The sequence below is a fragment of the Acanthisitta chloris genome, unplaced genomic scaffold (assembly GCF_000695815.1).
Source record: "Acanthisitta chloris isolate BGI_N310 unplaced genomic scaffold, ASM69581v1 scaffold40491, whole genome shotgun sequence".
Lineage (NCBI taxonomy): Eukaryota > Metazoa > Chordata > Aves > Passeriformes > Acanthisittidae > Acanthisitta > Acanthisitta chloris.
Window position 1 is genome coordinate 10967 of NW_008657301.1, and position 13979 is coordinate 24945.

Below are 13979 nucleotides of genomic sequence, written 5' to 3' on the forward strand. Positions count from 1 at the left end.
CACTGATATCAAATGCATGAGAAAGCTACATGAAATAAGAACACTGCAAAGAAATGTGCACAATCCTGCTTTGCACCAGGGGAATCCACACCAATGGATCCTGTGACTGACACCATTTTACCATTCCTTTGAGACCATCTTGTTTTAGGAACTGGAGGGATCTGATCTACACGACTCGAGTGGGCCCGAGATGACAATAAGGGTGAGTCAAACTGAGCTATTATCTGTTTCTATTTAGCTAAGAAGGAAAATGTCAAAGTACTGCTGAAATGGGAAGTGTGTCAAAACTAAACCAAGCGTTCCTCTTTACACAGTAAAAGGCACACAAACTTCTGTAATCTTACCAGAAAGGCATGAAAGAAGAAAGCATTTTTCCTTGAAATAAGGATGATGTGCAATAAATTTGTCCATTTATTTCAAACTTAAAATTCTCCCATATACACTGCCCATTTTTATTTTTTTTTTCAGCCAAGGAAGACTTTTTCTAAAGAAAAGGTTAAAACTGTCAAAGTGATGGTTACCTGGTCTAGAATGCAGGAGATCCAGGAGATTCCTTCCCCTCAGCCTTTCCTGACAAACTCCTTCCCAGGAACATGCCACTGCTATACTTTTCCAGACCTCCCACTGTGACAAAGCACAAGCCTCTACTCAACATTTTCTCTATAGATGTAGCCTTCAGCCAGCTACACTGATTCATGGGAGACTAAATGTTTTCAGAAGTCATGGCAGGCTTCCAGCTGCTGCATGTGCATCCTGTTTCTCATTGAATAAGCCCTGCCAGTTAATCAGTGCATCAGCAAGGTCAGTTCTGGTGAGCCAATTACTTCATACATTCCAAGCTTCAAATTGCTAACTTACTGCTTCTAACATTTTCCATTTCTTTGTGAAAAGGTGATTCTTGGTTTTTTTTAACCTCTAAGTAGTGTACTAAATCATAAAATATTTGTTCCCTCTACAAAAAGATAAGCAACAGAGGCATTTTAATTTACTTTGACAAAAGGGAGGGGCTATTCTCCAAGTGACTTGCTTCATTTCATTTTTACATATAAAAATAAATCCTTCCTCATGGGACACTTTATCATACTAATGCTTAGAACTGTTTAAGTGACTAGAAATGTAAAAAGTGAGGAGACTTTTCTGAATATAAACATATACAACACAAACCACATTTGTGAACTGGTAAAAACCCACATGTGCACAAACACAGACTTCGGTATTTTAAATGCTCTTAGCTCCTTTGAAGCTATATTAACATCTTTCACCCATTCAATGTTATTTTACCATGAGAGGAAGCAACAACAGTGCATTTAAATATGACTATGAAGATAAGAAGCAAAGTGCAGTATCGGAAACACATTCCATCCTTAGGGAGCAAGCACAATGGCTGCTTCTTAAAAACTAGCACTACAGGTCTGATGAACACACTACTTAAGTGGATACCAGCAATGTACCTGCATCACAAACTGAAGTGAGGCTGAGAGAGGTGGGTAGTCTTTACAGACCCTGAAACAGCATGTATTCCTTGTTCCCACAGAGTAAACAGTCAGCTTCTAAAAGCTCAATTATCACCGAACACTTTAGGATAATATATGTTAGAGAGTCATTTCCTTCCAATAAATTGTTAATTTGCTCTTAAGAGGGCAGCTGTTACTCAATTTTTGCCATTTCTAACCAATGCTAGTAATCAAAGTCTTTTAAAAGAAATGGACATGATACTGAACGTTTGTTGTGTCTTTGCCACTGCCAACTTCTCTCCTGTAATTGTCTTAGAAGTTGCACAACACCTGACCAGCTCCACATTTGGGAGGAAATAAAAGACAAGCTATCACTTACTAACAGAGCACCAAAACAGCTGTGTTGGCTCAGCCAGCCATGCAGAACCACACCACATTCACTCTATCTTCATCATATGCTAAGTAGCCTTCTCACTGACGTGCTTAAACCGACAGTACAGAGAACTTGGAGAGTTTAGACTAAAGTTAGGCTGATTTCAAGATTTCTGAGAGGTGCGTACAGCCACATGGATGGAAAAGTTATTAAACCAGAGGAAGTGTCAGCGCAATGTAACTAGAAGTACTGTATATGCTGCATTATCAAATGTAGCAGAAGTTTAGTTTCAGTTGCTTTTTGAAATTGATGCATTAACTCATGTCTATAGTTATTTTTGATTGGCGTTAAGTACCTGGGACAGAATTAACTTTGACACATTTCTAGTTTTGCCTGTTCTAGCCTTTCCAGTAACCTTAAACCAGCATGGTGAGAACCTTGCATGGGCTTAAATTTTAAGACTTTTAAAGAATTAAAAATGACAAAGAATTTTCAAGAACCCACACGTACAGCAGATATTCATCTCAGTGCATTTCCTAATAACTAGTTTACAGGTAACAGAGCCAGCCTGGGCAGCAGTATGGTAATATTGAAAGCTATTGCCAATCACACGCTTATCATGCACTGAATAAGATGATATAATCTTTGACATACATACAAGATTTAATAACTAATCACTTTGTGTGGCCCAGCCAATAAACATTACATTTGAACAGTAATTTCTTCTACCCTTTTTATATTTTAACCTATCAAGAGTGATCCATTGGCTCAGTTGCATTAGTGATTCCTGCATCTTGACTATCCATCTCCTCAAGCTCCTCAACAGAATTTCCCTTTTGTGCTTTAGACCTCGCAGGGAATGTTGTTCCCACAGAATTCACCACATTACCACCAGTTGATTCAGTATTCAAGTGTTCGGTACCACCTGGTGCAGAGAACGATTCGGGCAAGCCAGCCTGAAAACTCCCAGTTTTAGCAGTTGAACTCACTGCCTCTCCTTTCCTTTGGGATACATCAACTGATGCTGACTGCTCTGTATTCTGATCCCGCAAATGTCTATCCATTGAAGCCTGAATAGAAGAGACCATTTCCTGCAACTTTTTTCTCTGTGCCTCAATCAAAGTGGGGTCAAGCTGCCTGCTGTCTCTCATTGTCACAACTCCCGGCGCAATTCGGATAAGCTCACTGTTACCAGAAGCAGCTGTGAATACAGAAGGCTCAATTTTAGCAGAAGGACTGAAATCCGTTTCTGTGCTATGCTTTCTTAAAAGTGGTGTTTCCCTGGCTCTTTGATCATGTTGTTGACTACTAGATGCAGTTCCTAGGGAATGGCCCTTTCCTTGAAATGCAGTTATGTTATGCAGCTGTTCAGATTTCTTTTTCACCACTCCACCACTACCCAGCTTCAGCATTCCGTGGGAAGGACTTGCTTCTCTGCTTCTTGAAGTAGCTTCTGCTCGCACTTGACTTAAGGCTTCTTTAACCAGCTCTTCGACATCGGGACCGATGGGAAAGTGCCCAGCAGCATCCACACACAGCTCTAATCTGTCTTCTGCTGCATTATACACAAAGTTTTTACCAGGCAGATGTGGAAAAGTGCAGTGCTTGCCATCAGCCAAACCTAGAAAGATAGAATGAAGTTATTCAAAGTGCTAACGTATTTCAAGGCATGCACTGAATGCAAAGTAATTACTGTATTTAAATTTACTGCATCAAGTATGTAAAAACACACACTGAAACTTACTAAGGTGGGAGAAAAACAATTCAAGTTTTTATGCCATAGGACAACAACCACAGTACACTGTTGAGATGATGCTGCTTTCTATGATGACTCGAATGAAGAGACAATACTGTAGTATTGCTAGACAAAATAACCACCTCCCTGTGACTTGCAGTTCTGATACAACAGAGGTTAAAGAAGTATTATATACTTGCAGTAACATAAAATGAGCCAAACCCCATCACTACCACCCCCACCCCCCTCAAAGCCACACAACCAACACCAGGAGACTGCCTGGAGCACCTTTCAAAACACTAGAGAAGCACTACTTAAGACCACTTCCATACTAGCTAGAACTGTAGTAGGATTCCAGGATATGCAGCTACTTCTAAGCCTGAGGAATTTCAAATCTCCTACTTTGTCTTCTTCTCAGAGAGGAAGTGATGCTAGATAAACTATAGTGTTTCAAGTTCACTGTGTTTAGTAGTCCTGGAGATTATAAGTTTTAGCCTCTTAAAACAAACATAGGGCATAGTATTTTTGATCTGCTGTTTGTTTCATAGTTCCACTTACAAGTTGACCAATCTGCTAAAACTGAGAGTTCACAAGACAAATTCAAGTTCTGAAGGTTCTATGTGGCAACAGTTGAGAACACTGACTTTTACAGTTTATCACAACACAAAATAACTGTTTCAATTCTGTCCCATACAGGATGTGGTAAAAGCAATAAGGTATTGCTTCAGTGAGGATGACTTTCTGTGAGTTAAAAGTCATCTGCAGATGAAAACTTGGCTGGAACCACTCTCTTTAGTTTCATCAACTACGCAAGGAGGGATACAACAAAACCAACACTGTGCCAGGTTTAGGTGCCAGGAACAGGTAAAGTGGTGGGATTTTGCCTCACATTCTTAAAATTCTTGAGGAAATTACTGGGAATGGAAGAAACACAACAAGCAAATTCTATTTCTGTGTTATCGAACACCATGCAGTCAAAACAAGTATTCTGGGCATCAATGAAAAAGGTCACTCAATAATTTGAAACATTATTAAACTGTTTTTGTACTGATGAACCGACTGACCTATCTTGCTCATCCTCTACAGCTTCTGGTTCACACTTCCACAGCTGCAGAGAATCTACAAGTAAGATTTTATTTCCAGAACTTCAGACATGTAGCTCCTTTCTTGACACATCCATGGGAGCCAACAACCAAACAGCCAAAATACACACAGAACAAAATCTAACATCAAACACCTACCTCACTTAGCCTGAAGATCATATTTTAAGTACAGAATTTACCAGCTCAACCTTCATTTGCAAAAGAGGGAGCTCTAACAACTACTCTGATGGACCAAAACAAATCTCAAAGTAAGATCTTAAACTAGATCTATTAAATCAACCTCCAACTGATTAACAGTACCTACACTTTATAGCACAGTATTAACAGTACGTACACTCGATACAAAGCTTTGTTCCGAATGTCCAGGATAACAGGGGCATTACTACATTAACTAAAATATTACAAATAGGTAAGGGAGGAATAGTCAGATTCTTGCACTAGTATGTTAATGCTGAAATAGTAATTCTATCTACGAAGGTAGTGGTACCTGCACATATAGAAATGTTACAATGTTCAAACACAAACTACCATCCCCCACAGCCTTATTTCTTACACTGTCAGTTGGCAAAAAAGACTTAAGTCAGACATTTTCTGTGAGTTGGGTTCATTTCAAGTTCTCAGCTCTGGCTAGTCATTAATTGGTCAAAAAATGCCCTTTCCATCACTTGCTGTTTAAGCTGATTCACTTGCCATAAACAATACACCAGTTTTTACTGACAAGCACAGCAGAAGAAGAAAACTAAAAGTAACCAGATCTGCTCTAAGACACTTACACACTAATTCTATTATCCAGGCTAATAATTCAGTGAGAGGTAGTGGGCACTGAGAATACCACACATTCTAATTACTGCACAAAGAACAGAACTTACATGGTAAAATATCTGTTTCCAAACATAAGTAAGATAAAGCTAAGGTTGATAAAACTGCCTAAGAAGAAATCAAACAGTAAGAAAGCTACAAAGGAATCGTTCTAATAGATGAAACCACTAGAGCTAAACTACAAATAAAGATTTCAGCAACAAGATAGTTATTTTCTCTCATTTGAAGTTTGATTAGTACTTCCTTCTCCAAAGAATGTTATTCTTCATAGGCAGCATTTGTAAAGCTATCTAAAAATCAAACAGACTCTAACTGCTTGCTTAGTTATTCTGCACATAGCCCAAGGGATGACAATCATCAGTGACAGAAAGGGATGGATAGCTTTGCTTTTGAGCAATTTTAGGGGCACAAAAGACAAAATTAACCAACCATTTAAACACGCAGTACCCCATATAAAATATCTACTAAGAAGCACACTAGAAGGATAAACTCCCTATCCTGTAAGTGTTTTAAAGCATAACAGGAATAGATCCTATGATTTTCTCTTTGCAGGGAAAAAAAACCACATTAAAAAAATCAGTTGACTTAGTGAAGTTATTTGTACAATTTAGGAAGAGAAAATTGATTCCCTAGTTGTAGGCTCTCTGAGGGAGGAAGTTCTACAATATTAAAAGAATGAAAAGGTACCATGGTAATAAAAGAAAACAAAAATATATTTATGCTTACAAATGACTCAATACCAATTTGTAATTTTCAGGATTTGAAAACAGAGGAAAGAAGGAATAAAAAGCAAAAATCAAAAAAATACCTGTGGTTTTCTTCATTATGCTGTAGAATACTCCACCCTGCTGAAACAACTGAGGAAGTCCCTTTGCATAAGACCAAACATCTTCTCCTATAAAAATCAAACACAATCATTAAACAGTCGTATTTTACACTATAGACAATGGCTGAAAAGGAAACTTCTTGAATCAAAAGCTGAATCCTCACTCTCTTCTATGCAATCAAGAATTTGAATTTCTATTGCAAATTCACAGAACAGAAGCCCAGGACACTGAGAAACTTTCAGAAAAACATAACCAACTCTCTGCGGTGAAATATCCTACATGTTCTAGTACAAAGGTTCCCAAATTTGATTTGATCTAAGCTGCAGCTCCTGGTTCTTTGCCAGGCCCTAAACGTAAGTCTCCATTCCCTTCCTACCCATGCTCTCAACACTAAACTAGGAAATTACTAACACACTTCCAAAATTCAAGCACATACCCTTGTTCATTAAAACCTTAATTCTACATCCCTACACCTTCTCAAAAATCAGAGATCAATTTCACATCTGCCACACAGCAGACTTTATGCTGTAACTGAGACACAAACATCCACACAGGCAGCTGTGTAAAAGCTGTGTCTGTACCTTGCTTTTCTTGAGAGTTAGAAACAAAATACCACCCATGAGGCCTCAGCAGTCCTGAGTAACTGGCATTTTTCAAAGATGCCAAAAATGGCTTTGAAATGTGACAACTTTAAATGCTGCTGAGAGAAAAAAAACCAAACAAACTAGACTGTGTAAGGAAAAGACTATAAAGAACAGAAAAACTGGGTTACAATGACAGAGTATCAGTGACCTAACAGCACCTGCTCAGTCAGTTCAGATCAGGATTTTTGGCTATACCCTTTTCTTTATTTTGCTAACCACTTACCTGTTTCACAGAAGTGATGTGTGATAGAGCTGTCAAAGTAGCACAAACAAAAGTACCGATAAATTCCATCTCCTGATGCAGAAACAACTGCTGCACATACACGTTGTCAGAGAAAAATTGCTTTGCCCACTTTATATCAAACATTTAAGGAACACACTGAAATGTTTTAAATAGAAATTGCCCCCTCCTTTAGGCACTGTAATCTCAATAATCACATCTCTCAAATTTCTATTAAGATTGGAGAATGTAAATCTTCAGCTAAAGTTAACTGGATACACTAGCTACTTGGAATAGAGATAGCTGGAATGTGTGAGTGTAAAATATTAGCCACCAATATTTCCTTGCTTGCTGTTATAAGCAAAATAGGAGTAAAAAGCTATTTTAACAGTTTTCACATACTCAATACATGGCACATATAAATTCCTCCCTGCATTTCCTTACTGCATATCCCAAAAGGTAACTGTGGCTACTCTCCTATCCCACCTGCCGTAGGTGAGGAAAACGTTTCACCCTCATGACAGCAGCATTATATGCTACATTGCACTTTGAAACTTTTCAAGCCACTCTCCAGTTTTTCTGTTTCCCTTCCCTGGCAGGCACAGGAGGCATGGGATGCTGTGCGTTCCCCTGCTGTCGGTTCCTCACCAGGATTCTGCTGCTCACCTCTCCACGTTATGTGTTATTCAAGTTCCCATTCTCTCTAAGAGAGTGTACATTCATCTTGTTCTGTCCCTAGACCTTTTAAAGACAGGAGGGCTACACAATCTGATTAACTTTGAATGCATTCCCTCGAACCATATATGCTCAGGCTCATTGCATTCATTGGCACATCAAGCTCACAAGTTTGGCCTTCACTTCCTAGCAAAAACATCCAGGTAATAAACCAACTACTCTTCTTTCTTATTTTCCATGATCCACTGAGGAACGAGGTCTTCTGTCGCTGCCACCTGCATCTTTATTCTCCTGTGCAATTAGAAATGCACATCCCTGTACACGGTGGCTCCAGACCACCACTGCTGTGGCTCTACCAAGTCTTCCTGATGCTTTAAACACTGCCCACGGAAATCAAAACAACCACTACACTGGTAAGTAACAAAATACAGTTGTCAGTCCACTGATGCCTGGGGAGGCCACAGCCAGACGACACACTGTGGCTGACTCAGTGCTAAAGGCCCCTGTACTGCTACATCAGGCAATCCATTCTTACTTGAAGGGCTCTCTTTACTTCTACAAGACAACCACCAGGCTTTTCGAAGACGCCTGGTTTTAGACATTTGTGACATTTTCCAAGGAAAGACTCCCTATTTGCTGTGGGCATGATTTTTCAAGCCTTGCAGAAGGGAAGCATCACGGTTTAGATAGCCTTTTATGCAACACTAACAAGGACTACATGCAGAAAAGCATGGAGAGCAGGGCTCACAAAACAAAAGCATCAGCCACTGAAAGAAATACAAACTAACAAGGCTGTTTTGATAAAGAGATCACCCACTGGAAGACCAAAAACCTCCACAATCACAACTGGACTTTCCCAGATGAGAGGAACTAGTGTGTGTGTGACTCAACTCAACTACATTTGAGGTTTGCACATTTTGGTGTTAGTTGGGTTTCACTGTGTGTTTTGATTTTGCTTGCCACAGCAGTGAGATGTTTAAAGGCCACAAGTTAATTTGGATGATCATCTAGTTAGATTAAAATCTTCCTCAAGACACTACACATATATCAAAGAGATTATGTTCTCTGCACTGTTCCTATTCCAGTACACACTTCCTCAGACCAGAACTCAGCCCCAGAACATTAAGGTATGGCAACAAATCAAGACTATTCTACCCACAAATACACCTCCTTCGCTGGTGAAGGTTGGTATGCAGCTGCTGTAAGCCCAAAACACTCATTTCATACAGCAGAGAACACACACGAGTGCAACACAAATCAAAGCCTCAGCTGATAAACATAGGTTACAGGGAACTACAGCTGGCTTAAAAATAAGCTGTCTAATTCCAAGAAAATCCTGGTATCAAATAATACATTTAATTTAAACCTGGATATTTTTTGTCACTGATGAATTCATCAATGAAAAACAAGCCAATCAAAATAGATTCATGCTTGGCTTGCATATACCCAGTGCCTCTGCATGTGTGTAACTAAGTCTGCTTGAAAATATAACATTTTAAATGTTAACGTAAAATTACAATTCCTTTAGTCACTTCCCTGTAGAATTCTGTACTTTGAGTTAAAAAAAAAAAAAAAGAAAAAAGAGAAACCTTTACAAAAAATCATGCATAATAGTAGGTTAAGTGGTCAAGAAATTACAGTATCTAATTTTCCAGGGTTTATTTTTAAATTATGTACAGAAAAAATAGAGAACATGATCCACAATTCTAATAAATTAAGTAGCTGAGACCAGAAAAGAAAAAATTCTGGGAACTGAAAAACGAAAGAACTATTTCAGCCTACAGGAGAGCCTGTATGAAATAAAAGCTTTTAAGCCTCCAGAATGAATAGTTATGGATGTCTGAAGAAGCACTTTCACCATGGGCACTGGGGACAAGAAAAGAAAATTGTGTCTGGCCCAGCAAGCTATTTCAACAGCATCTGCCCTCTACACATTCTAATCTGACTGTGTTAGATGAATGTTTTTAGCAAAGCTCCAGAGCTGCCTCTCAGGACTTTGCAGCACAGTTTTCAGCAGTACAGAACTGTCATTGAGAAACACTGAGGCTTCCTGTCCCCAGAAGGCTGAATACACCTTGAGGAACTGCCACCCCATTGCTCTTAAGGAAGTGCAAGCACTGAGGAAGTTTCTTAGAGCTTGTTAACCTGTTGAAAAATCACAATTGTAAAAAGTCAATTAACTAGATGTTTTCCACAGATATCTTTAAAGGAAAATGAAGCCCCAATGAGAAAAGTGATGATGTAACAATATCATCTTATTCATTAGTTTTTATAGCTGGTTGGCTTCTCACCTGCTGCTGCTTTTACTTCTATTAGTAATGCAAAATGTATGCAGTCAGAGAAGGGTGAGGTAAATTCTATTCTAACCTGCGCTTTGAAAGCAGAATCTAACCGCAGTGAGAGGCAGAAACAGAAACTGATTCCTGCACACCGGATCAGCTCACAGTTTATGGATCTGTACCTCTAAAGTACTGACACACCTAATGCTGAATAACTGAGATACTTCTAAAGCACGTCAAAGTGTTTTTTAAGCCCATAGCTATAGTTCCAGCAGTATTTCCTGAGAACAGGAAAGCGCTCAGAATTCTAAGCCTCATTTCAAAATTAAGACAACTCTTACACCTAACCTTTTCCTGCACTTTGGAACTGTGGAGTAAATGTCAGTGTGATGAGGTGAGCGGTGATTCAGCGTGCTGTATTTACAGGAGTAAACAATCACACTGGGGAAAGAATCAAAGTTCTGCTTGATGAACTTCTGACATACCTCCCTGTGATTACGTAATTCTTTCGTTTCTAAAACATCACATGCTTTAGCCACACCAAATCCCTCCAGCAAAAGAGAAGGCTCCCACAAAAAGAAAAAAACAACCACCCTGTCAACATTACTATTCAACCAGTTCATAGAGCTGAATGTATGATAATTACTGTTCTACTTCCTGCCAGGAAGCAGCAAGAACTGTGAAACCTGCTGAAGAAAGGACACAAACGAAGGTCTAAGTCTCCTAAATTCCGACAGGAAATGAAAAAACACAGGCACCTGAGAAGAGTCCTTTCATCTTGAATTATTAAGTTAGATTTACATGACTGATCATTTGTTAGTATAGCTTTTGCAATACCATGTCCAACCTTTGGAATTCAGATACATGTTTAGATTCTTTCAGTTTCTCCTCTGCTTACACTCTGAAATAATCCTTGTCCCAGTCCTTTAAAAAGACCAGATCTTCACTTAAAATTAGCCGATTAGCTAAGGAGACAATGTTGTGTTGATCTGCTTAAAGAAACACAAATCCCTGTCGGGAGAAATGCCAGGATTTCATCCCACTACAAAGGTGAAAATTTGGTCCTCAGACTTTCAGTGAGCAGACACCCAGCATTCCCTTCTCACCTCTGCTCTGAATTTATTTCATGAAGCCTATGGGAGATGCAGGAAAAAAGAGAGCATGTAGCTCTCACACCTACACTTCAGATGGGAGTCTGATGAGAGACAGGAAAAACAGAAAAGCAGAGGGAGTACAACTCCTGCTAAACAGCAATTTTTAAGAGAGTACTTTAGAGCAAAGAAAGAACAAGCGTCTCATGCACCTCACAGACACATTTTAAAAGCCACTGACAGCATGTTCTTCTAATAAAGGAATAAAGGAACTCATCTTCTCCATGATTACCGAAAAGGGAAAAACAGATATATGTGTAACAACAGCTTGGAAAATGTTATCTCTGAGTTACAAACACAACCAAGAAGTCAGCCTTACCCATGAGTGTTGCTAGAAGGCAGAGAGAATACATCTCCTTATCCACTTGCTCCTGCAGATCCTTCGAGGAGATTTTGCTGGTCACAGCGATGTCTTCGTGCTTCCCCGCGTGGGCCGCGTGTGCCGAGGCAGGCTGCCTGCCCTCCTCCTTCCCCTTCAGCACCTCGATGGCAATCCTGTCCCCGTGCTGCAAAGGCACAGGCTCGTTCTCCATGCCCTCTTTGGGAGGCAGGAGCTCTTTAGGGGGAAAGCCGTAGCGGATACATTGCAAATAGGGAGGAATATTAAACTCCCTCGCTATGCTTTCCTGCAGTTCCAGGAAGGTGGTCGTGCACTTTAGGGTGAGCATGGACTGCCTCCCGTCATTTGTGGTGATCCGGATCTTCTTCTCCTTTGTGGAAGTTGGGGAATACGGGGTTTTGGTTGGCGTGGCAGGAGCGGACGACGGCCCCTCGCGGACAGCCCCAGGAGAAGCAGTCCTGGGCTGCCCCTTATGCTCCTGTTTCAATTTCTCACTTTTCCGTTTCTGCATGACAGAAGCCTGGTCGGCAATATTCTGCTGGATAGTTCTTTCGGCTTTGCTCATGTTCAGCTCCTCCTTGTGCAAGGTTTTTGTCTTCTGTCCAGTCAAAATAATTTTGGTCGGAAGTTGCGACTCCGACTCTTGTCCTTGCTGCACATCATCAGCTCTTTGGGCGTGAGCACCATCGATATTTACAGGGGTATAGTCATCAGGGTTCTTTTTGGCAGTTTGATGCAATATTGTGTTGACAACTTTCTGAACAAGAATCTCGCTACCAAATTCCCCAGGGAAGTGCTTGGTAACGAGTTTCATGGCGACATCATACACGTTGCTGTTCAGAGCCGTGTTGCTTTCGTACTGGAACCAGTAGACAGTCTCTCTCACCACTCTTCCACCCCACTCCAGAGTAATAGGAAAAGCTTCGGGGAGATTGTCATATTCTTTACCTTCCCAGTAGTGCTTGAACCCACAGCCACACTTGCCACCTGTGGACCTAGTGTTAGTTCTATCTCCATCAATATAGGAGACAGACCCATCTTCTCTGACGCGACGCATCGAGTTGCCATGACACCAGTTGCACACAGTTAAGTTACTCAGGCCATAGTCTGGTACCAGCACATCCTTTGCAGGGTTGTAAGAACACACCAGACTGTTCAGGGGAAAGCTGTAGTTTTTGTCAGGCCTCAGCTGGCCATGGGTGCTTTTAGCCAGGTTGTACAGCTTCCCCCCGGGAGCCAGCCACTCCGGGGGCACGTGGTGCTCCGAGAGGGCCCCACAGAGCAGGCACCTGTGAAGGCGGTTGTCCATCACTGCTTTTTTGGCAGCTGCAGTCACCTCTTCAGGCTGGACTCCGATGACACCAGTCCTTCTGTAGAAATACTGATGCACATCAGCCACGAGGCTGGGGTGGATGCCGTGCTTACTCATGAAAACCTCCTCCATGGCAGCAACAAGCCTCATCAAGTACTTATCTTGCAAACTTCTGTCTCCTCCAATAATGCAACCACCGTCCTCCTCTAACTTGATGTACTTTTTGATGAGGTCTTGAGGAACTCCCCAGGCTTTAGGGAGCAGCTTCCTAGGCAGCTTAGGTAAAGCAGCACCTTTTATTCCAACCAGAGGAATATAATGGTTACGTCCTGAGCTACTCCACGCGATGCAGATCGGCTTGTTCAACATGCCGTCCTTTCCCATGCATTTTTCCAGGGGTATCAGACCGGGGAGGAACGTGGCTGAGTAATCTCCAGAGCTTCGCATCCCGCTCAAGGAGTCTAGCAGGATGATGGGCCGGTGGAGCACGTTGGCCAGACCAAAGATGTGGATATTCCTAAGTCCCATTGGCACACCTTCCGGCGGAACAAACAGAGGGTCACATTCATTGATAATGTCCTCCCACTCTGCCGCGTCAATAAAGTCATGGAAAAGCGCCTTGTAGTGGCTCAGGTTCTCCTCAAAATGCTTCTTCAGGTTCTCCCGCAGAGCGTGCCAGAACAGCTCCCTGCCGACCAGCGCCCGCGAGACCGCGTGGACCAGGCAGTGGCCGTCTCCGTCCACGTGGACGGGAATGAGGCACTCCTGACTGTTGTTGGCCTTCTTGATGTCTTCCAGGGTGTCGTGCAGGTAGATGAGGCTGCCGGAGCGGTCCTTGCCGTAGCCCACGGTTTCGACGTGCTCGGGCTCGATGAGGAAGGCGCGGTCGCCCAGCAGGGAGCAGTCAAAGATGTCTCCCTGGTTCATCTCCGTCAGCAGCTTGGCTTTGCCGGTCTGCTTGTCCATCCCGTAGCGGGCCAGGATGGGCGCCAGGAGCTTGCAGTGGTAGTTGGAGAGGCCCATGACTTTGACGAGCTCGGTGTTCCT

General features: G+C 41.6%; 1 protein-coding gene across 1 annotated transcript; it reads right to left on the reverse strand.

The window, feature by feature from the left end:
• Positions 1 to 1655: 1655 nt before the first annotated feature.
• Positions 1656 to 13973, reverse strand: VCPIP1 (valosin containing protein (p97)/p47 complex interacting protein 1). The gene is made up of 3 exons (XM_009084651.1): positions 11600 to 13973; positions 6293 to 6379; positions 1656 to 3448 (listed from the first exon to the last, which is right to left on the reverse strand). The coding sequence occupies exons 1-3, from the start codon at positions 13953 to 13955 to the stop codon at positions 2577 to 2579; spliced, it is 3315 nt and encodes a 1104-aa protein (XP_009082899.1). The 5' UTR covers positions 13956 to 13973; the 3' UTR covers positions 1656 to 2576.
• Between the last annotated feature and the right edge of the window lie 6 nt (positions 13974 to 13979).